Genomic DNA, 24,650 nt, shown 5'->3' with positions numbered 1-24,650 from the left:
ATAAGGCTAATACAAGAGATAGTACAACCCATGGAAAATCATCTAAAGAAACACTGTATTAGAGCTCTAGATCTTCATGCTCTTGTTCTATTTATGAGAAATTTGGCTTGGCTTTCAGATCTGTGCTTTATTTGTTTAGAGGGTTTTGGTTCTTTAGAATGATTTTTTTTTGGATTTGGGGGGTTTCTATGTTTGGGTCACTTTGAGCCCAAACAAACATAACCTTACAGTTTAGAGTGCCCAAAAAATCCTATTTTCATATATAATTTGTCCAATTTTGACATAGTTGGAATCTAAGGCAAAAATAATTGCTCCAAGATTGGGCACATTTCTTGACGTGGCAATATTATGATTTTTTGGCACAAAAATCAAGATTTTTGGTATGAAAATGGAGGTTTTCTTGTACACAAATCAAGGTTTTTTCATAGATCAAGATGATTTATGGTACAAAACTAACATACTTCTTGAGGCAATTTTGGTATAGAACCAGTATGCTTTCTCAGGCAATTTTTGTACGAACCTTGCACACTTCGCAAGATAGTTTCTAGTATGAAACTAACATGCTTCTAGAGGTGATTTATGGTGTTGGAAAGGATGCTCCCCAAGACATTTTTGCCTAGGTCCTAAGGTGGTGATTTTTTATTTTGATGTTGACATTCTTGATGTGCAAGAAAGAAATTGTAATTATATTGAATGAATAAATCATTACAAAGAGATCAATCCTTATAAAGGAGATCAAAACCCTAAAAGGTAAAAACCTAGGTTGCATGATAATAATTAATAAATGATTTAATTATTATATACATAAAATTTAGCTTAAGTAAACTAGAGATAATATTTGACTTAATAATTAAATCAATATGATATACTTAATAAGAAAATACTTTATTACTCTAACATATACTATAGAGACTGAGCTAATGAATGATAAGGTTTGAAGTTTTATAAGTGTTTGTTTGTTGAATTGATATATCTAGACCTTAGATAACTAATTCACCCCTTCCCTCTCAATTTTTCTAAACATTCTAACAGCTAGGAACTTTTATTTTGGATTTAAAAAGAACACTTCATTGGTAAATTCTCACAATTTTTGTGATCTTTGCATTGTAAGTTAGGGTTTAGTGCTTGGGGATATTTGGAACTATTTGTATGACTCCCATTGTGTAAGTGAACATGTGAGTTGAACCATGTTCCCTATTTTTACTATCTTGATTAGATATTTCATTATTGCACTTTCTTACTATTGAGCTATCATTTTGCACAATGCTTAATGATGGGAATCCTTTTGAACTCCTCTCTTGAAATGCTAATCTAAGGATCAACTTCAAAGTTCCATGATCTTATGACCTACTGGAATCCACTCAGTTGAAGATAAATGTGAATTATCATGAGGAAGCCTTTACTAGTTCTGATAACTTTGGATAAGATGTAAAATCTGTTTGCTACTTCAAAAGAATAACCACACAAAATGGAGTATATTTTTGTAATTTCTATTGTAAAGATGAATGTAATCTAACAATGCAACTATATGAATTCCTATTTTAACCAAGGAGTTAGTAAAGCAAATAATGAAGATAAGGTGACAAGAAGTTTAAGAAAATAACATGAAAGAAAATCCTAATGGATATAAGCTATGGAAACAACATGTTTGTGAGTTAAGCTTTTGAAAAAATTGGTGGGTAACCAATGAAAATAGGAGCAACACTTCCTTAATTCCATTGATACAATCATCGATGGGAATTCAATAGCTATAAGATGTTTCACTTTTCATCAAATCACAAGACCACAAAGAGTGCCCTCATGCGAGATGAAAAGTAATGTAGGAACAATATGATGATCTCTTCTTAAACTAAGTATGTCAGCAAAATTTGTAAATGCATAGTGAACCCTAGAATTAAAAGATCGCATAACCAGAAATAACGTAATAAAATTTTGGCTCAATTACATTCTATGAACATACATCCACAAAATATAACACACTTAGGCAAGATTCACTACACTCTAAATGCGAGCACCAAAAGAATATATTATTGCGAAATAATGTCGACCTTGATTACATAGTACAAAATCTCGTATTTATAAGAAATCATCTCCTCAATTTTTGTTGAGAGTGAGAGATATATTTATACAATCATATGCTTCTAAATTAATAAAACAAACTAATTATGTATAAATTGACTCTCTAAATGGTGCTTAATAGGACTCCATCCATTTTTATATCATTAATTGGATGCATGATCCTTTACATGTCATTAAAAAAAAGAAAACATGACAAAATAAGAAGAAGAGAGCCATCAATCAATGTAGGATTGTCTGGAAGTGTCAAAATAGAAGTTCCATCTTTACTAGGCATGTGTTGAAGTTAAACTATTGTTAGAATGCATTTCTGATGCATGGAAAGCTCTGATTTTGGAACTAATAGTTAATTGTTGACACACCTTTGGAGAAGCGCACCTTGAAAAAGTGCACCTGGCACACCTATGCACCTTTCACTTCTTCAAAATCTTCCAAAACACCTTTTAAAAAGTACATCAATGCACTTGGTGCACCTTCACACCTCGAAGGCTCAAAAATGAAAAAATTCACTAAGTGTCAAAATTGAAATTTTGGCTTCTAGGTTTTGTTCCCCTTTATACCAGAGAGATGTTTGGGTATTTGCCCTTAAATTTCTCGATAACCTTAGTGACATGCACTACATTTGGTAAATCTAAGGCATTACATTTATCCTTCACTTTCTACTTGTAGTTATCCACCTCTATATGGGTTTGAACAAAATCTCTAAGTTTTGTATCAAGCTCTAACAAAGCTTCCTCTATTCTAAATGCCTGCTGGATATCCTCATCATTAGAAACCTCATCAAAAGTTTTCTAGAATCTCTAAACTACTACCTTTATAGTTATTTACTTTTCCCATGCATCATCCTCAAAAATGTCTAGAAATACATCACTATAATGCTTCTTAGCTTCCAAAATTTTCTCTTGGGCTTGGTCCTTGAGCTTTTGGATCTCTGCATGTAATTTTTCCATTACTTTATTACTATCCAAAATCTTCTCTATCCAATCATCTATCTTATCTAATTCCTTAGTCGTATATACATTTGTGAGCATTTGATACCTTTGGCCTTTTATTGCCTGTAATGCCTATAAATCTTTCCCCTAGGTATGTACTTCATCCACAAGACCAAAATATTATTCAAAATTGCCACCAGCTTATCCACATTCTCCCACATACATGCAATAATTTAAGGTTCCCTTGGATAATTAGTATGCCTTTCTCCTCAAAACTTTCTCACCATTGCTGATAGACATTCAAAAATGAATCCAATTGTACTGCTCTTGTATCCCTTCTCTAAATTACTACATTTAAAGACTCTTTAGGGTTAGCGGGATCCAAAGGGCCAACAACTTCACTCAAATATCCCTTTAGAATTTCATTCTACCATCGAAGTCTTATCAATTCCACCCCATCCTATTCCAGGCTTCTAAAAACTTTCTTCATCCCTATAGTAACCATTAGCTTTGTAGTTTTTGGAGGTTGGTTTCCCAAGCGTAACTTCTTGGATCTGATAATCCCTAGGAGTTATTTCTTCAATATTTGACTCTAGAGAAGGGATAGCTACATGAGAAAAAAATTCTTGGCTTTGATCACTCATGATGAAGGCTAATGCTCTTGCATCCTTTGGTGGTGAATCAAGCTTCCTCAGAACTTCTATCAATTCCATTCTACCCTCCTCTTCAATGGTGAATTGTTGCTTCTTGTTTCTTATCTCTTCTTTTCTGACCCACCTTAAATATATTACATCAGGGATTTTCCTTTAGAGGATGAAGGAGTTTGTTTAGCAATACCTTTCCTCTTATCACTCCTTTCAAGAGTCTTCTCCTTTTGTGAGGGATCCACACTAGGAGTCTCTATTTCTTTAGAGTTACCCATCCTCATCTCTGTGTCCTGAGAAGTTTTCAATAGTTGTTCACTTTCCCATACTTCTTTCAATACTTCCTTGGTGGATACTTGTTGTGACTCTTCTTGATGTTTTGCCTAGATTTGTTCAATTTTTGTACCTGGAGGAAGAGGGGTAGCCAATCCCTTGTCAACACAAAATGTGACCTACAATTGGGATGCATGAACCATTTTAACTCCATGTGATTCAAAGGGAATTTGGATCCAATCCTCCTATTGAGGTTGGTTAGTGGGTGTATCTCTGATCTTGTCCCCAACCAACTCAGTACTCATAGGCATAAAGTCAAAATCTGAAATCTTAAAGATATTAGTTCCCTCCACATCCTACTCATCTATCCATTATTGTATTTCATCCTCTAATGTAGTGGTCTACATGGGTTCATCAGGAATAGATGGCAGTGTGATTGTGGAACTTCTCCTTCATTCCTACTTTGTGGCTCTGGGTAGCTGAGTCCTCTAACTCAAAGGTAGATCATCCTCTTCATCCTCATCACCCTCTTCTTCTCCCTCTTCTAGAATAGGTTTGAGAATTGATGGAAAAGGGATCACTTTCTTGATCACCTTTTGTCTCCTCTTCATTAGAGTCTTAATTTTTCTTCTTTTTGGCATTGAGGGGGAGGCTTTCTCTTTCTGTTGAGGTAGGGAAACCTCTTGTACCTCAATTTCTATTCCTGTTTCTAGTGGCAGTTGGGAAACTAGCAAAATTTGGGGATCACTTTGAGCTGGTGTGGCTTCCACATTCTCTAGCCCTTGTGTATTTTCCTCTCCTTGCTATGGAGGTGCCAGAATCTCTCCTTCTTTATGTTTAGCTCATTCAGGAGAATTCCTATTTCTCTTTCCCTTGCCTCTACCCTTTTGAGCTCTATAATAACCAGCTAGCCTATCAAGTTGGTGCATTATTTCTAGCCTTTCTGGTGACTGAGCTGAAAAGGTAGATACAATGACCTTTTTCCCTCTACTTTTGGCTAGACGAGCTTGTGCATGAAAGATAACTATTTCCAGAATTGGATCAAGCCTGAATGATTTCTTGATCCAATCCTACGTCATTTTAATGGCATGCCTCACCCTATGGCTAATATCTGAGTTTTCTTCTCTATCAACCTCAACATTCATGATAGGGCTTTCACCAATTTTATCCCAGTTGAACAAAGGATCAAATAACTCCTATGAGTCTTGTTGTAGTATCTTCAATGGAATCTTTATTTTCAAGGCCTTTTCTGCTAGATACAAAGTCATCCTACAATAATCCTTGATACAGATATCATAATTATTTGTCACATTCATCCAATGATCTTCAATGGCTTCTTCATGCTGAAATATTTTACCAGCCAAATATTGTACTCTCCCAATATTATCAAAACATGGCCAAGGAGAATTGTACTCTTCCAAGGGATAATGATCCCATTCACATTCAAAAGAAGAGATATCTTGGTACCAATCCACATGGAAAGGTCCTATATTTATAGGCCACCTCCAACATGTTTTCTAGTTGTTTTCTAACTCTGTCATATGCAAACAAGAGTTGTTAAGAGATCTCTAGGAGAATAAGCCTATCACTAGGATATCTTGGAAGCTTCTTATGATTAATAGTTGTACCTACCACCCTTAAATATGTAAATGTCTAGAACTAGATATAATAAGCCTTGACTAATAATATCTGTGCCACTACATCATTTGATAGTCTCTTTGCATAATCTCCTTCTATGAATTAGATTATAGTGAATATGAAGGCATCATTAACAATTTTGTATTCCTTTCTTTTCTCTAAAAGTCTTTTCTTCACTAGTTGACGGTACACAATATATGGCTATGTGTTAGCATCCTACATGCTACCTCTCTTGTCGAGCCTAGGATAATCTATTGCCCTTGTGGCCAACAAGTACACCAACTATGATGTCATGTAGAATTTCCTTTTGTTCTTTTCCATCACCAACTATTCACACAAGTTCTCACTGAGAGTGGAAGCCTAATCTAGTGGCATCTTTTCTTTCTTTATTGTTTCAATAAAGTGCACCATGAAGATATTCAAATGTCCAGCTGCTAGCAGACCCATAACTCTACTCAAGAGTATGATTGAGTATCCAATTTCTTCTTTCATGTATCCTCTATTCATGTCCACTTTTCTAGTTTTCTTTCCCAAAGGAATCTTCTCTATGAGGTAAAATGTTTGAATTATTTTAGAAGCCTCTTCAATATGTTCCTATAACCATCTTTCTGGTTGTTCATAGGTCAACCTAATGAATTGGTCTGCCCTCAAGAGATGGAACACTTTCTTGATGTTCATGGGTCAAAGATCTAGAATTATCTCTCCCATTATGCTCTTTACAACCCTCTCCTCAAGGAAAAAATGTTCTACAAGTGTCACAATAAGTTCTAAAGACTACACTGACACTGGGTGTGATGCTGCATTGACAAGTCTTGATTGAATGAGTGCAAAGATCATCTAGGACCTCTTAGTTAGATTATTGCATATCTTCAAGAATTCTCCCAAATTTGTATGTCCCAAATCTATATCTCTAATCTATGAGTTGTCATCCTAAAACCTTAATTTTTATGGAACACCCTCGAACTTAAACACTACTGATTTAAGTGTCATTTTCTTGCCAAGGGAAGTTGATGAAGATGTCATTGTATCTACACAAAAGGATGCCCATTAGTTTAGAATTGAAGAGAGTTTGATTAATTTAGACCCTAACACTAATTCATACAAAACTTGAAAAACCATTTTGCTTGAAAACATGAAAAAAATCAATTTTAACCTCTAAGGTGATAAAAAACAATATGGCACACCTGACAGGTGTACCTAATATGCCTATGTTAGAAATGGGTGTGGCTATCTTCTTTTTTAAGTTTTTAAACCTAAAATAGGTGTGTATTAGCACACATGGGTAGTTGTGCAAATGTGTAGCTATTGTAAGGTGTGTTCCTTATCTTTTTTAAAGTTTCTTTTGTTTTATAGAGGAATTTGGGTGCACATCAACACACCCAGGTAGGTGCGCTAATGCACACCCAACTTAGGGTAGGATTTCTTATTTTTTAAGCTTTTTAAGTTTCAGTTATTGAGATTGGTGTGTATCTGCACACCCAAGGAGGTATGCTGATGTGAACCATAATTTTTTTAATGTTTTGCATCTGTGTCCTTGTGTAGGTTGTCAAGTGGAGCAAGGAGGGGAGCGAGTGAGGAGTTTCGCACCTTATGTGCTACGGTGGTGCAACTTGAACTAATGCAAGGTGCAAGAATTATGAAGAATATGAAAAGACCCCCTCCCCATTTATATAGTCCCTCATTACCTTTGGGGTTGTACAAATGTGATGCATAAATTGCGAATTCTCAAGTTTTGGCACACTAGCACACCTAGGGAGGTGAGCTTGGTGCGCCAAAATCTTTAAAAAGACTTATTCCTTTAAAAATATAATTTCTCAACCACTAGGTTTCTTAGTCAAGACCTAGACATGAACTAGGGCACTAAGTAAGACTTCAAAAGGACTCGAACCCTAGACTAGGGCTCCAAAAGGTCAAAAAAAGTAGGGGGCCCCATTTCTATCAGAAAATGGGGTGTGCATTGTGGAACCACACAAATTATTTTATGTTGTTGTTAAGAAACTTATCTATAAAAATAAATTATTTAATGCATGTTTTATCTTGTGTTCCAAGGATCTTTAGATGGGGCATTACAAGGATAATTTTTTCCTTGCCTTTGGCTTAGCTATTCAATGGCACAAGACTATGTGTTATAGACAATCCTTCTTTCTTGGTCCTCCTTGGTTTCCCCAATTTCAATGGAAATGGATTCAATGTGGGGAGGTGTTTCAATTTATTGGTATACCTTTTTCCTTTCAAGCTTCCCATGCTTTGGAATGTGGTCTTGGCTAGGATTCAGAAGAAGCTAGAATACTAGATTACCAAATCGCTTTCATTGGCTGGCAAATTTTAGATTTTCTCCAAAGTGTTGGTTTCTAGTTATGTTTATTATCCCTCTCCTCAGGTGCCTTTGAAAGCCTCTCTCCTCAAGCTTGAGAGCTTGTTGTGTGACTTTCTCTAGAATGTAGATGCCTCCCACCATGGTTTCAATAGGGTGGCATAGGACTTTTTTTGTCTACCTAAGGAGTTTGGGGACCTCAACTTTCTTTCTACCCAAAAGCACAAGATTTCCCTTTGTGTCAAGTGGGTCATCTATGCCCTCTTTGGCAATGAAGCCTGGAAAATTCTTTTGTGACACTGTATCTCTTTAGGCTTTCCAATCATTTAGCCTTCCTAGAAGGGGACTAGTTTTCAAACCCTTTTAGTCACCCCCAAAACTACTCAAATTCAGGGATCTTTTTTGCTAAGAGCATTTGAAAATCTTGGGAAGCCATTAATATTTGGCTTTGCTAGGCTAGGGATGAGTTTAGAGATGGCCTCTTTATGAAAAACATAATTTACTATGGTCTCCCTTGTTTACTATTCAGTGGATCCCTTTTGAAATAGTTTAGAGGGCCAGTGCACCATGTTTTTCCAAATGTGGCATTAGAAATCCTAAAAATCTTTTTCTTTAAAGTCACCATTAGCCTTTCCTCATTAGAAGATATGTACATGCAATTTCATCTTTCCTATCTAGATTGGAAACCATTTGATCTTCTAGTTTCTATGGTGTCCCTGCATATGTTACACAAGCTAGGTATTTAGTCTGTTAAATATTCGTGGTAGGATTGGAAGTGGTATACTACCACTCCTATGACTAGTTATAAACCCAAGTTGGGTTATCATTGGTTGGTTTCTCATCTACCTATGATGGATATGCTCAACCAACATTGGCATTTGTATTCTTCTAAGAAGACTTGGAGTCATAGGTTTGCTACTGTTTGGAAAGCTATTACTGAGATGAAGATTGCACACTTTTCTTGGTGCATCCTGTTCCAAGGGTTTCCTTTGGGCCCTTGGATTAGGAATTTGGGTGTCCCAAACCATAGATGCCCTTTTTATGGGTATCCTAAGATGTTTTTGCATATTTTTATCATTTTATAGACGTACCTAGTAGTACTGGCATTGGATTCATGTCTTTTTCAAGCCTTTCTATCCATAAGCTTTTTCTTAGCATATGATCTTGCTAGGGGATTTACTTAGGTTCCCCTATAAGTATTCTCATATTTGGAATTCTTTTAGAATGAATAGTTTTCTCTTTCTATGGAAGGACATAAATGATGTAGTGTTTTCTCTAAGCTTTCTTGATATAAAAGTTTCTATGTATTATAAACCTTGTGTTTGCAATAATGTAATAATGCAAATACAAGTACAAACTTCTAAAGTGTTTGTGGAGGTGGCCTACCTATAGGAGCTCTTAACTTATTGTGGGAATGCTTCCTGTATGGTGGTTGGGGTGTCGTCTGATTTTATTTCTAGAGATCGTACACCTCCCTGTAGTTGTTAGCAAGGTTGCAAGTCTTTAGCCTATTGCTCCCACATCCCTAGGTCATAACCTCCTTGTCACTTGCCCAATGGTGGTTTTGGAGGTCATCAACACTTGGTTTCTCCTCCCCTAAGGCATGGTTCTAGCTAGTCCCTTGTGGCTCCCCTATTTCTCTTTCTTTTGCATGGCCTCCTTCCAGTACAGATCCTAAGTGGTTTTTCCCCTAGTTGGACTTGGTGATCTCACCTCCTAGGTGAAAGGGAGATAAAGGGAAAGAGAAGAATGATGATGTCGTTGATGGGTGGGCTCCTCCTGAGCCCCCCACTAACCCCATTAATGTATGTGGTCATGACGATCATGCTCCCCCCTCAACTGGCACTGCACTTGTAGCCTGGGGGTTGTTTATATGTTTTTTTGATGAATAGGTAAGTGTCCAGCCATTGGCCATTTGAACTCTTGCAGGGGTGACCTTTGTGTCCCCTAACATCTTTTTTTGTAAATATGTAACTTTATATTTTTATTAATAGGAAGGGACTATTCATCAAAAAAAGTAGCTTATAGGTATATTAGATAGTGAACATCATGTAATTAAGACAATCCAAACAATTGGACAAGTCTAAAGAAGGAAAGAATGGTTTAAAAGATATTTACAATAATTTTTCAACTACTATTTTTGAAAGTGATTGTGTAAGAACATCTTGGTGGTCAAATTACATAGGGTAATCTATCATCGGGATGAAAGTGAGAAAGTAAAAGGACAAACAATGATGGATCACAGAGGTGATCTTAAATATTGATGAAAAAATCCACAAAATCCTTCACAATCAAGAAACAAAATTGGAAAAAATATTATAGATTGTGAAAACTCACTCACTATTATTTATAACAATCTAAGAATAGTTAGAAATAATAAAGACTATAGCCTAAGATTTTCCATAAGATCTTACATTGTATTGTTTAAGTTGTGAACGAGATCTAAATCATACATGTATTTATAACAATAATTCTTTAGACCTTTTATTGCTTAAAACAATTAAGGCTTAAGAGTTTATGTTCTAAATTTTCACTACATTGTCCTTATTTCAATCTTATCTTATGTCAATAATGATATTTTTTAATGTTTAAACTGTCATAGTCATATCTAAAATGGTCTTTAATTGCCACAATTATCTATCACTTTAAAAAAAAATTGTCCAAATATATTAATCACCCATATAGCTCCAATTTTATAATCTTTTAATAATTTAAAACATAAATTTTTAATTTAAAAAACTTTAAAAAAATGCATACCACCCAGTCCAATTCTCTGTCCACATCCTTGGTTTCTTATTTGAATTAGGTCCAGTAAATGTATCGCCACAATACATACCATTACAAGTATTGATCTGAAAATATAAAAAACTTTAATAAATTATAATTTAAAAAATAAGCTTTTATAAACAATTCATAAATATAATAATTATTCATAAACGAAATCTCTTACATAACTAAAATAAAATTATTTATTTAACATATATTGTTTATTTATATAATAACATTTTATACATATAATTATTTTACTCATAGTATTTAATATTTCAAAGCACACAATTTTTAAATAATTAAATTTAATATTTATATGTATTTATTTATTTTTATTCTACTTTTTATTGAAGTTATTTATTATTTCATTCTATAAATATATTCAAATAAATAATATTTACTTTAGTTTTCTAGCTTCTTAGAAATTAAATTATTTAAAATAAAACATAGAATAGAATAAAATAATAAATATAAAGATATATATAATATATACATTACATATATATATGAATATATACATACATACATATAAAGACACACACACACACACACACACACACACACACACACACACATATATGTATGTATGTATACATACATACATATATATATTTGTATACATACACACAAACATATATGTATGTATGTATGTATATATATGTATATGTATATATATACACATACACACATACACACACATATATAAAATTTGATAAGTGTATTTGTGGGAGTTAAAGTCTAGATAAAATGCACTTATGAGAAAATATGCAACTTTATATTTTTATTAACAAGAAGGGACTATTCATCAAAAAAAAAGTAGCCTATAGGTATATCACATAGTGAACATCATGTAATTCAGACAATCCAAACTATTGGACAAGTCTAAAGAAGGTAAGGATGTTTTTAAAGATATTTACAACAATTTTTCAACTACTATTTTTGAAAGTGATTGTGGAAGAACATCTTGATGTTAAAATTACATTGGGTAATCTATCATTAGGATGAAAGAGAGAAAGCAGAAGGACAAACAATGATGGATCACAAGTGTGATCTTAAATGTTGATGAAAAAATCCAAAAAATCCTTCACAACCGAGAAACAAAATTGGAAATTTTTTTATAGATTGTGAAAACTCACTTACCATTATTTACAGTTAGAAAGTAATAAAGACTATAGCCTAAGATTTCCCATAAGATCTTACATTGTATTGTTTAAGTTGTGAATAACAACTAAATCATACATGTATATATAACAATGATTCTTTAGACTTTTTATTGCTTAAGACAATTAAGGCTTAAAAGTTTATATTCTAAATCTTCACTACATTGTCCTTATTTCAATCTTATCTTATGCCAATAATGATCATTTTTAATAATGTTCAAAGTATCATAATCAAATCTAAAATGGTCTCTAATTGCCTGAATATATGTCTCACTTTAAAAGTATTGTCCAAATATATTAATCACCCATATAAGTCCAATTCTATAATCTTTTAATAATTTAAGTCATAAATTTTTAATTTAAAATTTTTTTTAAAAATGCATACCACCTAGTCCAATTCTCTGTCCACATCTTTGGTTTCTTATTTGAATTAAGTCTAGTAAATGTATCGCCACAATTCATACCATTACAAGTATTAATCTAAATTATAAAAACTTTATAAATTATAATTTTAAAAATAAATTTTTATAAAAAATTCTTAAATATAATAATTATTCATAAACTGAATCTCTTACATAACTAAAATAAAAATAAAAATAAGTTATTTAACTTATATTGTTTATTTATATATTAACATCTTATACATATAATTATTTTAATCATAGTATTTAATATTTTTAAGTATACAATTTTTAAATAATTTAATTTAATATTTATATGTATTTATTTATTAATATTCTACTTCTGTTCTACTAGACTGTGGGCTAAGAAAGGTATTAAATAGTTCATAGACCTCTTTGAGCAGAATCAAATCACTCCTTGGGATGAGTTTAAAAATAAATACGATATCCTTGATTCCCATAAAAGAACTTATAACATGATTGTGCAAGATATTAATGGTCTTCCCACTATATGCCATGTTGATTCTCAAAGGCACCTTAAATGTAACTGGCCTGGTGGAGTTGTCACGAATCTGCTTAAGGCCAAGAATATATATAGAATCCTTGATTGTAATATGGATATTATTGATCATGTCAATGCTATTTGATACTCTTCTTATGATGCTGGTGTTTGGAAAAAATACTTTGATATCTTGTGGAAGAATTCTGTTGACCCTAAAATTAGATGCTTTGGATGGTTAGTCATGTTGGACAAGCTACCTATTAAGAGAGATTTATCTAATTCTGATATTTGTAATTTATGCAGAGTTCTTGAAACTGGTAGACATATTCTTGTAGATTGTACTTTTGCTAAAGAAATATGGAGAATGTTTGGCATTGTTTGTCCTATTGATGTTAATATTCTTGATATTATCATTGGTCATATTAATGGTCTTCCTAAAGATACCAATTTATTTTGGAATATATTGTCATCTAAAATTCTCTAGTAGATCTGGAAGTGTAGGAATGAGGAAAGGTACCAAGGTAAGCCGAGGGATCTTACTGAATTTTTTTCGAAAACTCAATTATTTTAAAATTTCTTTATAGGTGTAGGCTACTATTGATGGGGACTCAACCCAAGCTCAAAATGGACATAACAGGAAAGGGAAATTTTATTAACTTTGTAAATAAGCTAATACATCAAATAAAGAGAAAATAGACTTCAAAACATGCCCTATGGGCTTACAATAGCATAATTCTAGAGATAATTTCTCCTTTCAGTACCTCCTCTCAAACTCCACTCCGAACTGCCTTTTACAATGCCAGAAATGTCCTTAAATAGACTCCGAAGGGTCAAGGACTAGGAATACATTCTAAAAAGTGCTAGTTGGCATCCACTGACCAAATAGAAGGCTCCAGAAGCTGCGTTAGAAGTCAACACAAATCTAGAAGAATCCAAAAATGGTAACTGAACTTTTGGGAGGCATAACTTTTGAACCGTAGCTCTGATTGACGAACTATTTACATTTTTGAAAAGATCTCAAAGCGCTCTATAGCCCTATAGACCAGCTTTGCTCGTCCCCCATTTTTCAGCCCTTTTTGAGGTCATTTAATGCCCCTAACCTAACTTTAAAGCATTCTTAGGAGGTCTCCAAAACTTGAAAAACTGCGATAACTTTCAAACCATGGGGCCTTTTGACTTGATTCTTTTTTTGGAATGCTCTAAATTACAATTACATTCATCTAGCCAATTTATACCTCCTAGTTCACCAAAATGATGGCTCAATTACATACTCCTATTTTTCTGGCATTTATACATATCCCGAGGTGTTCAAATACTCTATCTTAGAATACTGATAGTGGAACTGTGGGAGTTGGAACCTTTATTTGACCCAAATGGGTATCCAAAAATGAAAACACATGAAACAAAAACTAAGTCTAAGTACATTTTTTTTGGGTGATACAGGATTGCCCTTATACCTCTGGATGCTCCTGCATCAGACACCCAGGGTAGATTGAAAAGTGACCCTATCACTTTATGAATGGTAGAGGAAATCCCAAATGGAAAACCTCAGCTACTGAAATCCAAGTTGAGTCCTCTATTGGCCATCCTTTCCACTTGACCAAATACTCTTCATATTTCCTATTTCTTGTACTCCTACCCACATGATGATCTAGAATGTCTTCTATCTCCTCCTTCTTAGAAGCAGGAATTAGACATGGCTCTAACATCAGCTCCTCATCTGCACCATCATCATGATACTCTGTTAGGTTTGCAATGTTGAAAATAGGAGAAATGTGAATACAATCTGGTAGCTCCACCTCATATGCATTTCCTGAGTCATGTTTCTTCAAAATTTTGCAAGGGCCAAATTTCTTCATTTTCAGCTTGTTGTAAGTACTGACTGGAAATCTTTCTTTTCTTAAGTGTACCATGACTAGATCCCCTACTTGGAATTCTTTATGTCTTCACCTTTGATCAGCCCTAGTTTTATACTCTTGATTCATCTTGGTAATGTGTGCTTGAACCTCCTCATCTAGACACTTGATATGTTTAGCAAATTCCTTAGATTCAGCACTTGTCCTCTCCCCTTGATCTATCTTCCTCAATTCTGGTGCAGTCCTTGGGCTACTTCCATATACAATTTGGAATAGTGATTTACTTGTACTCCTATTTATAGAGTTATTGTAAGCAAACTCTTCTTGTGGTAGAATCAAATCCCATTCCTTGGGCTTATCCCCAACTAAACATCTCAGCAAATTTCCCAGACTTCTGTTTACCACTTTTGTTTGGCCATCAATTTGTGGGTGATGTGTGGAACTGAATTTCAAGTCTGTTCTCAAATTTTTCCACAATGTTCTCCAGAAATACCCCACAAATTTAGTATCTCTATCAGAAACTATACTCCTTGGAAGACCATGCAGTTTACCACCTCTTTAAAAAAAAAGTCTGCAATATGGACAACATCATGAGTTTTGTGGCATGGAATGAAATGTACCATTTTGGAGAATCTATCAACCACCACAAATATTGAGTCATTACCCCTTTGTGTCTTTGGAAATCCAAGAACAAAATCCATACTTATGTCCTCCCATGGCTTTGATGGAATAGGCAATGGCTGATATAGTCCAATATTGTGGCTAAATCCCTTAGCAACTTGACAAACCTGGAAACTCTATACAAACTTCTCAACATCTTGTGAAATTTGATGCCAAAAATAATGTTCTCTAAGAATGGAAATGGTCTTATCTCAACCAAAATGTCCTGCCATCCCTCCACTGTGTTTCTCCTTAATTAGATTTTCCCTCATGGAACTCCTTGGAATGCATAATTGACTGCCCTTGAATAACATACCATCCTGAATCAAATAGTCTAACCACTTAGTTCTATCTACAACAATAGGCTCTTTACAAGCTTTCCATGCTTCAGCAAAATTAGGATCCTCAGAGTACAAATTCTTGAGTTCATCAAACCCAACTACTTCAACCTGCATTACTATAAGCAACAACTATCTCCTGCTTAGTGCATCTGCAACCCTGTTAGATTTTCCACTTCTATGCTTCAACACAAATGTATAGCTCTGCAAGAACTCTACCCACTTCATATTCCTCTAATTCAATTTACCTTGGCTATTTAGGTACTATAATGACTGGTGATCAGTATACAAAACAAATTCCTTTGGCAATAAATAATGCCTCCATTTCTTTAAGGCCTGAACTATTGCATAAAACTCTTGATCATAAACATAATACTTCTTCTTTGTATCATTCAATTTTTCACTAAAATATGCAATAGGCTTACCTTCTTGGCTTAATATAGCCCCAATACTGCTACCACTAGCATCACAATCCACTTAAAACACCTTTCTAAAATCTGGAAGTGCCAACACAGGCTATTCTATCAATCTTTTCTTTAGTAATTCAAAACTTCTCCTAGCTGTTGTAGTCCATTTGAACTCTTTTCTATCCCCTCTTATTGTGTCAGCTAGGGGTGCCCATATGCCACTGAAATTATTAATAAAATTCCTGTAAAAACTAACTAGACCATGAAATGATCTTACCTCAGTAGCAGACCTTGGAGTAGGCCATTCCAAGATGGCTTTTACCTTCTCTAGATCCATTTTGAGACCTTTAGGTGATATAACAAACCCCAAATAGACTAACTCCCTTTTTGCAAAGATACACTTCTTCAGATTAATTAACAGTTTCTCTTCCCTTAACCTTTCAAGGACACTACAAATATGCAATAAATGTTCTTCCAAAGTCTTGCTGAAAATTAAAATATCATCCAAATAGACAATAACAAATTTTCTCAAGAACTTCTTAAGCACCTCATTCATAAGTCGCATGAAGGTGCTTGGGGCATTCCTCAATCCAAAGGGCATGACTACCACTCATAAAGACCCTCCTTGCTCTTGAAGGTTGTTTTTCACTCATCTCCTTCTTGAATCCTTATCTGGTGATAACCACTCTTGAGATCTATCTTTGTGAAGTACTGAGCTCCACTCAAGCAGTCCATAAGATCATCCATTCTTGGCAAAGGAAACTGATACTTGATGGTTATCCTATTTATAGCTCGAGAGTCTGTACACATCCTCCACTCTCCATCCTTCTTTGGTGCCAGTACTGTAGGTACTACACATGGACTCAGGCTCTCTCGAACCAAGCCCTTCCTCAATAGCTCTTGAACTTGTCTGTTTAGCTCCTCAGTTTTAGTAGGAGTCATCCTGTGAGCAGCCTTGTTAGGAAAACTAACTCCTGGGATTAAATCTATCTGATGACTGATTTGCCTTACTGGTGGCATTCCTTCTGGAACATTATCAGAGATAATATCTCCAAACTCCCCTAGTAAATTTGAAACTTTAAGTGGTATTTCACTACTACCTTCTTTATCTTTCCTAGGAATCAAAGCATAGCACATACACTAATGTTTCATGCGATCTAAAAACTTCCTTCCATCAACAAGATGAATGCTAGCATTGCTACATACCTTTTTGCCTTCCTTTTTCATGGGCTTCAGTTTGTGAAAAATTCCATCCTTTGTTAGAGAGTATGTGTTTGCATGTCCATCATGTACTGCATGTCTATCAAACTACCATGGTCTACCCAACAATAGATGACAAACATCCATTGGAATAACATCACGAAGAACTTCATCATGGTAACTCCCAATTTTGGATTTCACTAAACATTGTTCACTTACCAAGACCTTATGATCATCTTTCACCCAAGCAATCTGATAGGGCTGGGGATGTTTCTCCCTCTTGAGCTTCAGCTTAGAGACCATCTCCTCTGATGCCAAGTTATCAGTGCTACCACCATCAATGATCACATCACAAAATATTTCCTCACATTTGCACCGGGTATAGAATAAACTCTTCCTTTGTCCTAGTTCAATCTCACCACTTAGTAAGACCCTTTCATTTACTAAAGTCTCTCTTCTTTCTGCATCCTCTGAATGTGATGATTGTGCATCCTCATCCACATGAGCAACCCTAGCTTGACCCTCAGCTCTCCTATCTGTCCTTCCTTGTCATTGAGGGAATTCAAAGGCACAATGACCTTCTTCATTACAATGGAAATAGGTACCATGGAAGCCTCCTCTTCCTTTTCCACATCCTCTACCTCTTCCTCTCTGATTTCCAAAGTCTTGATCACGGGAGTGGTTGAAACCCTCATTCCTCTGGTTCTTGCTAGTACCCACATCTTCATTCTTCTTTTGGGTTTCATTATGACCTCTAGATGACCTACCACTACCCCTTCCTCCTTGACTACACCCTCTTTGTCTCCCTTCAAACCTTTTGTTCAGCTTCTCTTTGACTCGTAGGGCAAACTGGTATGCCTCTTCAATGCTGGTCATCCTTACCAGACTTAATTCCTCCTGGATGCTAGGTCCCAACCCACTAATATAACAAGAAACCTTCTCCTTATTTGCTTCTATATGCCCTACTCTAATCAAAAGTCAATAAAACTCCTCTATATATTCTTGGATTGATCTTCCTGCTTGCTTTAGCCCATGCATCTTCTTAAACAAATCAAGCTCGTAGTCCACAAGAATGAACTGCTTCTTCAATTTGTCCACCATGTGATCCCACCTTGTGATCTTCTCCTTTCCTCTTCTATTTCTTTCCAATTGAAAATCTTGCGACCAAATTTTGGCATGGCTTTTCAGTTTGGCCTTTGCAAACTTAACCCTATCTGGATCCCTGATATCCTCATAGTCAAAGTATTCTTCCAGTTCATTGATCTAGTCAATTAACTCATCTGGTTTTAGATTTCCTGAAAATAAACCCACATCAATTGTAGGTCTTTTCCAAAACTTAGTAATGGCTGTAAAAAGCCTTTCCTCTACCTGATTCAAAACTTCCTCATCAAATTCCCCTTCTGGTCCAATTTCTTCTTCTTCATTGTCATCCTCACTGTCGTCACCTGCGGCAACATTTGTTCCTCTATGGAGCTCCTCCTGCAATGCTTGTACTTGGCTTTGGAGGGCTCTAACCTCCTCAAGATTAATAGCTTTGGCCCTTCCACCATGCTCTCTTCATGGAGGCATCTTCTTAACTCAAACCCACAACCACACAGTCCTAGTGCAAATTGCCTCACAGTCGGCGCTCTGTCTACACACTCAGGAAAACCAGCTCTAATACCACTTGATGGGGACTCAACCCAAGCACAGAATGGACACAATAGGAAAGAGAAATTTGATTAACTTTGTAAATAAGCTAATACATCCAATAAAGAGAAAATAGAATTCAAAACATGCCCTATGGGCTTACAATAGCATAAATCTAGAGATAATTTCTCCTTTTAGTACCTCCTCTCAAACTCCAGTCCGAACTGCCTTTTACAATGCCAAAAATTTCCTTAAATAGACCCCAGAAGGTTAAGGACTAGGAATACATTCTAGAAAGTGCTAGTTGGCATCCACCAACCAAATAGAAGGCTCCAGAAGCTGCATTAGAAGTCAACGCAAATCTAGAAGAATCCAGAAATGGTAACCAAACTTCTGGAAGGTATAACTTTTGAACCGTAGCTCAGATTGACAAACTATTTACATTTTCGAAAAGCTCTTGAAGTGCTCAATAGCCCTACAGAAAAATTTGCTCATTCCCCATTTTTCAACCCTTTTCAAGGTCATTTCATGCCCCTAACCTGACTTTAAAGCATTCTTAGGAGGTCTCCAAAACCCAAAAAATTGTGATAACTTTCAAACCGTGGGGCCTTTTGACCTGATTCTTTTTCTGGAATGTTCTAAATTACAATTACATTCATCTAGCCAATTTATAGCTCTTGGTTCACCAAAATGATGGCTCAATTACATACTCCTATTTTTTTGGCATTTACATGTATCCCAAGGTGTTCAAATACTCTATCCTAGAATACTGATAGTGGAATTGTGGGAGTTGGAACCTTTATTTGACCCAAATAGGTATCCAAAAATGAAAACACTTGAAACAGAAACTAAGTCTAAGTACATTTTTTTTGGGTGACACAGGATTGCCCTTATACCTCTGGATGCTCCTGCATGAACTATGCCGATTGAGTGGGACAAGATGAAAAGGTTCCTTCATGATGGGCATGTTGCTTTTTTCTACTATGAGTTGAAGCATGGATACCAATGGCGTAGAACCTTGGACGATCTACAAGATTTTGAGCAAGCTTGCATTAAGATGAACAGAGAAATCAGTAAGAAAGTGAATGCTAGGAAAGAAGGATTATTCAAGTTGATGCATGTTCAAGACCATAAAAGCATCATTTGGATGGAGGATTCCTTAGGTTGGACTACTTGGGTGGTCAATTACTATGATGTTCTTAGTTAGATAGGCCTTCCTCTCCTCTTTTTGTTTTGTTGTACAACTAATACTGTTCTTCCTTAGTGAGGCTTGGCCTCCTTGTTGATTTTTGTGGTGGTACTTTGGTTGCTTTGTATTTTTTGAAACTCTTATATCTAATAGAAAAAAAAAGTTATTTATTATTTCATTCTATAAATATATTCAAATAAATAACATTTACTTTGGTTTTCTAACATCTTAAAAATTAAATTATTTAAAATAAAACATAGAATAGAATAAAATAATAAATATAAAGATATATATAATATAATAATATTAAATATATAATATATACATTACATATATGTATGAATATATACATATATGAATACATATATAAAGACATATACAATATAAGCATACGTGTATATACACACATAGCCACACATATATAAGTATATATACATATATACATACATACATACATATGTATGTATGTATGCATATACACACACATATATATGTATGTATATATGCATGCATACATACATACATACGTACGTACGTACATACGTACATGCATACACACACACATATACACACACACATACATATATATGCATGTATGTATGTACATATATATGTATGTATATATACATAGATATGCATATATATACATACGTATATACACACACACATATATAAATAATTTGATAAGTGTATTTGTGGGAGTTAAAGTCTAGATAAAATGAACTTATGAGAATTTATCCTTCATTATTATCAATTCTTCATTATTTTTCATAAAAGACAAAATATCATTGAACATTATTTCCCTTCTTTGATCCCCTTGTGCATGTGCTCTAGGCCTTTTGAAATTTTATATTTTTACTTGCACTACTTAGATATAAACATCCCAATGTTATTTTTGAATCTAACACAATTGGAACACAATCAACTTTTTGATCCTATATGTATAAATCTTTTTCCTAAAAGTTTTACCTACCACTCTTAGACCCCATAATGTGTAACCAAGAACTTGAACTACAAGGGTATTGAATCTTTTATAAAATCTCTATTAGATTAGAAATCAACACCCAGAACCTTAATGATTGTATCTTTAGCTTCCTCATCCAATAAGTGGAATAGATAGCTATGCTAGCTCCAACTGATAATATGGAAGATAAGGGAAATAATGTATGTGAAATAGTCATATAAGTTATGTTTTCATTGATAACAAGCCTGAAATGGTGAGACTTTATGCTAATTCAGTAAAGTGCCAAATCCTCTGAACGTTGTAGTGTTGATTGATGACGAGAATTTGTAAACATTCTAATGGAAGAAAGTGTTGATAAGTATGTGAATTTCAATGGGAACTTGATGAGTTAGAATTTGACAATATAATATTAGTTTGATTGTTTTACATGGTTTGATTAAGTGTTGAGATCATGTATAAGAAAGTTATGTTGCTTAGTAAAGAAGGAAAGAAGTTATGAAGTGGAAAGACAAATAAACAACGAGTTTCACTGAGTTAGACAATGATGTCGATAAATAAAGAAGTAATAGTCACTGAGCACATGTGAATTAAGTGAAGGATGAATTGCATTAATTGAGAAAGAAAAATGTTAACAAAACTTAGTATTGACCAAGTGAGTGTAGTGTTAATTGAAGTAGGGAAAGAAGAAAAAATTATAGAAGATAAAATTGAAGTTTGGCATTAGATGAAAATATGGATTGATTGAGAAGTTTCTAAGATAAGGATGAAGTTTTTTTAAAGATCTATAGATGGAAAAATTCAAAGAAGATCTGATGATAGATATTTAATTATTTGAAAAGGAGCTCAAAGTTCAAGGAGAAAGCATGATACCCAAGTGTTTAGATTAATGTAACCAAGCTGGATGATGATTGAATGGTTGTGATTAGGAAGCTAAACATTGAGGAATCTTGTGAAGAGGAAATAAGTTGTCTATTTAAGGGATAAACAAGATGTTATGGTTGTTGATCAAGTTGATGTTGTAATTGATAGCTAAGGGGTGATCGAAGCTGAGCAACTTTATGAAATCTAGCAAGTGAATTGTGAAGTTAATGTGTATGTGAGTGGATATGCCAAAAGGAAGAAAGAGTAAGAATAGAGGAAAAAGAATGAAAAAAATGGGGATCTAAAACAACAAATTTAGTTGCATTATTTATCATATCATCTCACTATTTCTCTCTAGTCATTACAACATAAAATATCTTAACCAAGTGGACTTAACAATCTTATTGGTAAATCCATTTGTATGGTGACATTCCATTGAATGATTGTAAGTCCTCTTGACCATGTCATTCATATTGAGATGTAATATTTAGTCTACATTATCTTTGGTGTAAATCCCCTAATAGATTACATTAACAATGTACATGTAACCTTTAACTAGGTTAGCTCCTAACTGTGCCCACTTTAGAAGAGTGAAATTTTTGAATTACTAGTCTCGGGTGATTTTTCCCTTAATAGGGTTTCCAAATTAAAAATACTTGTGTCAAAATGTTCATTATATTTCATGTTGCAACTCGGTATATACATAAGGTTAATGCAGTTTAAAGTTTATTATGATACTCAATATATAAGCTGGTAATTTACTGATAAAGATTGAATTGAATATGATTGTGAATTTTGATCTATTATTGAGCTTGTGAATTGAAAGTTAAAGTTGTTAATTTTTTGAAAAAGTTATCAAGAACCTAAGAATAACTTATTCACTTACTAGTTATCTAACAAGTTATGGTCTTACTGTAGAGACTTAGTTCCACATCTACATCAAGTATCAAAATGCTTGGCCATACATCACAAGAGTCATACCACTTGAGCAGGAAAGAACCACTAGAATAATATCTTGTCCTCGTATATCATTTTGGATATATTCACTATCTCTTTGTTAAAGATAAGGCCTTGCAATCCTCAAAACATGAACAATGTGTTTAGATGAGAAGGAAAAAAAATTGAGGCTACTTGGATGAGGCATTGAAGCCTAAAGCAAGTTAATTCCAATCATCCACTAAGAAGAACCAAATAAATTCTTGTTGGCCACTTTTTAACTTGTAACTTTAGGGTTGAGAAATAACATTTCAAATATATTAGGGTAGCCAAACCTTAGCCATTTCATATCTCATCATAGAAATTAGAAAAAAAATAAAATTATAGTTCACATGTTGAGATATGTCTTCTCTTGTCAGTCAAGTTTGATCTAGTATATCATACTAACCTAGAGGAATGAACCAAAAATATCGCTCCTCATATCCTTAATCTCAAGGGAGGAGAATTCACCACCTTCCTTTTTTCAAACCTATCAGATTATATAATCACATTTTTCTCTAGCCACCTCTCTAATGATATTTATAATCATCTTGTCTTTAGAAATACCCATATTAGCTAGAAAGCATGCTATGCGGTTTTCCTCCCTATATGCATGGTTATTCTTGTATTCCAAGAGCTTCAAGAATCCTAATATTTTATATGCATGGATTTAACTTTTAATTCTAAATCTAGCATTTACAAACTTTGCAAACTTGCAAATCTCTTTCTATATCCATGTCTTTAATATATTTCTATTTGTAAAAACATACCCGCTAGGTGTTTAAATTTTGTATATAATTCATACACACTAGCCTTTATTATCTCTTATTATGAAACCAACCTTAGTATTTCCCCCTTGTTAGTGAATATTATCATGGAGTTTACCCTAGCTAAGCCCAAGAATAAGCTATCTCATAAAACATGGCATCTCCCTCATGTTGTGAGTTGTCTATGACAAGGATGAATCTTTAAAAACGGTTGGTTTCCTTGATGGATCAACCAAAACTAAGCCTCTTTTTTTTTTATGATGGGAGAGATTTTTGGATATTGGCACTAATATATTTGGTACCAAATTGCAACGGCAATGCCGTTGCAATTTTTTCATCACAACCCTGTCATCGTCGCAATTGCATGGTCTACTGTTGTAATTGCGACGACGATAGGGTTGTGACAGAAAAACTGCAACAGCACTACTGTTGCAATTTGTTACCAAGTGTATTAGTGTGGGATATTGACATTCAGGTTTTATCACAGATTTCAACATATTTTCATATGTTTCAGTGATGAGTTTGACAAACTATGATTCTTTATGTTATAGGCTATTAGACAAAGCAATACAAACAATGTACAAGGTTCTTGAGTATGTAAGCTTGGACATATGTTTTAAAGTGATTTTAGACCTCATTTCTATAATCACATATCTTTATGGGTTGATATGAGAGAGTTACACTTGTTTTGGTGAAGATTGGTTGCAAGCCAATGACATAGAATTACACCATAGGTGAATAATGCATTTTTAACATAAGTTGTTGCCATGTTGGGATTTTTGTGTGCAAGAATTATGTATCATAGAATATTTAGATTAGAGCATTCTTCAAAATTTGTGGTTCATTTTGTTCATGCTACATTAATCTCTAGTGTTTGGCACTCAGATAAATGCTTTTGGGAGCTAACTAGATGGTGTAGTGTGTATTATGGACTAGCAATCATTGATCATGGATTGTGACATGTTTCTTTATATTTGTAATTTTTATAGACTTGTAATAAGTTTTCTATCAACCTTAGCATTAATTGATGTAATCATTTGTGCATTGGAGAAGTCATAACATGTTGACCTAATTTCTTGTTGTAACTTGTATATA

At 34.2% G+C, this 24,650-nt stretch overlaps 1 protein-coding gene across 4 annotated transcripts in view; it reads right to left on the bottom strand.

The window, feature by feature from the left end:
* LOC149554923 (beta-galactosidase 1-like) overlaps nt 1-24,650 on the bottom strand; it is a 404,510-nt gene that overhangs the window by 304,057 nt on the left and 75,803 nt on the right. For all 4 annotated transcript variants that reach the window (XM_089828928.1, XM_089828927.1, XM_089828926.1 and 1 more), the window contains exon 7: nt 10,635-10,729. In XM_089828928.1, the coding sequence (XP_089685054.1) occupies nt 10,635-10,729 (95 nt within the window). The remainder of the gene's footprint in view (nt 1-10,634; nt 10,730-24,650) is intronic.

Source organism: Cupressus sempervirens, chromosome 5, assembly GCF_028749045.1.
Source record: "Cupressus sempervirens isolate cs-2001-9-10 chromosome 5, ASM2874904v1, whole genome shotgun sequence".
Classification (NCBI taxonomy): domain Eukaryota; kingdom Viridiplantae; phylum Streptophyta; class Pinopsida; order Cupressales; family Cupressaceae; genus Cupressus; species Cupressus sempervirens.
The sequence above is the reverse complement of the archived record's forward strand: the minus strand, read 5'-3'. Positions and strand labels throughout refer to the sequence as shown.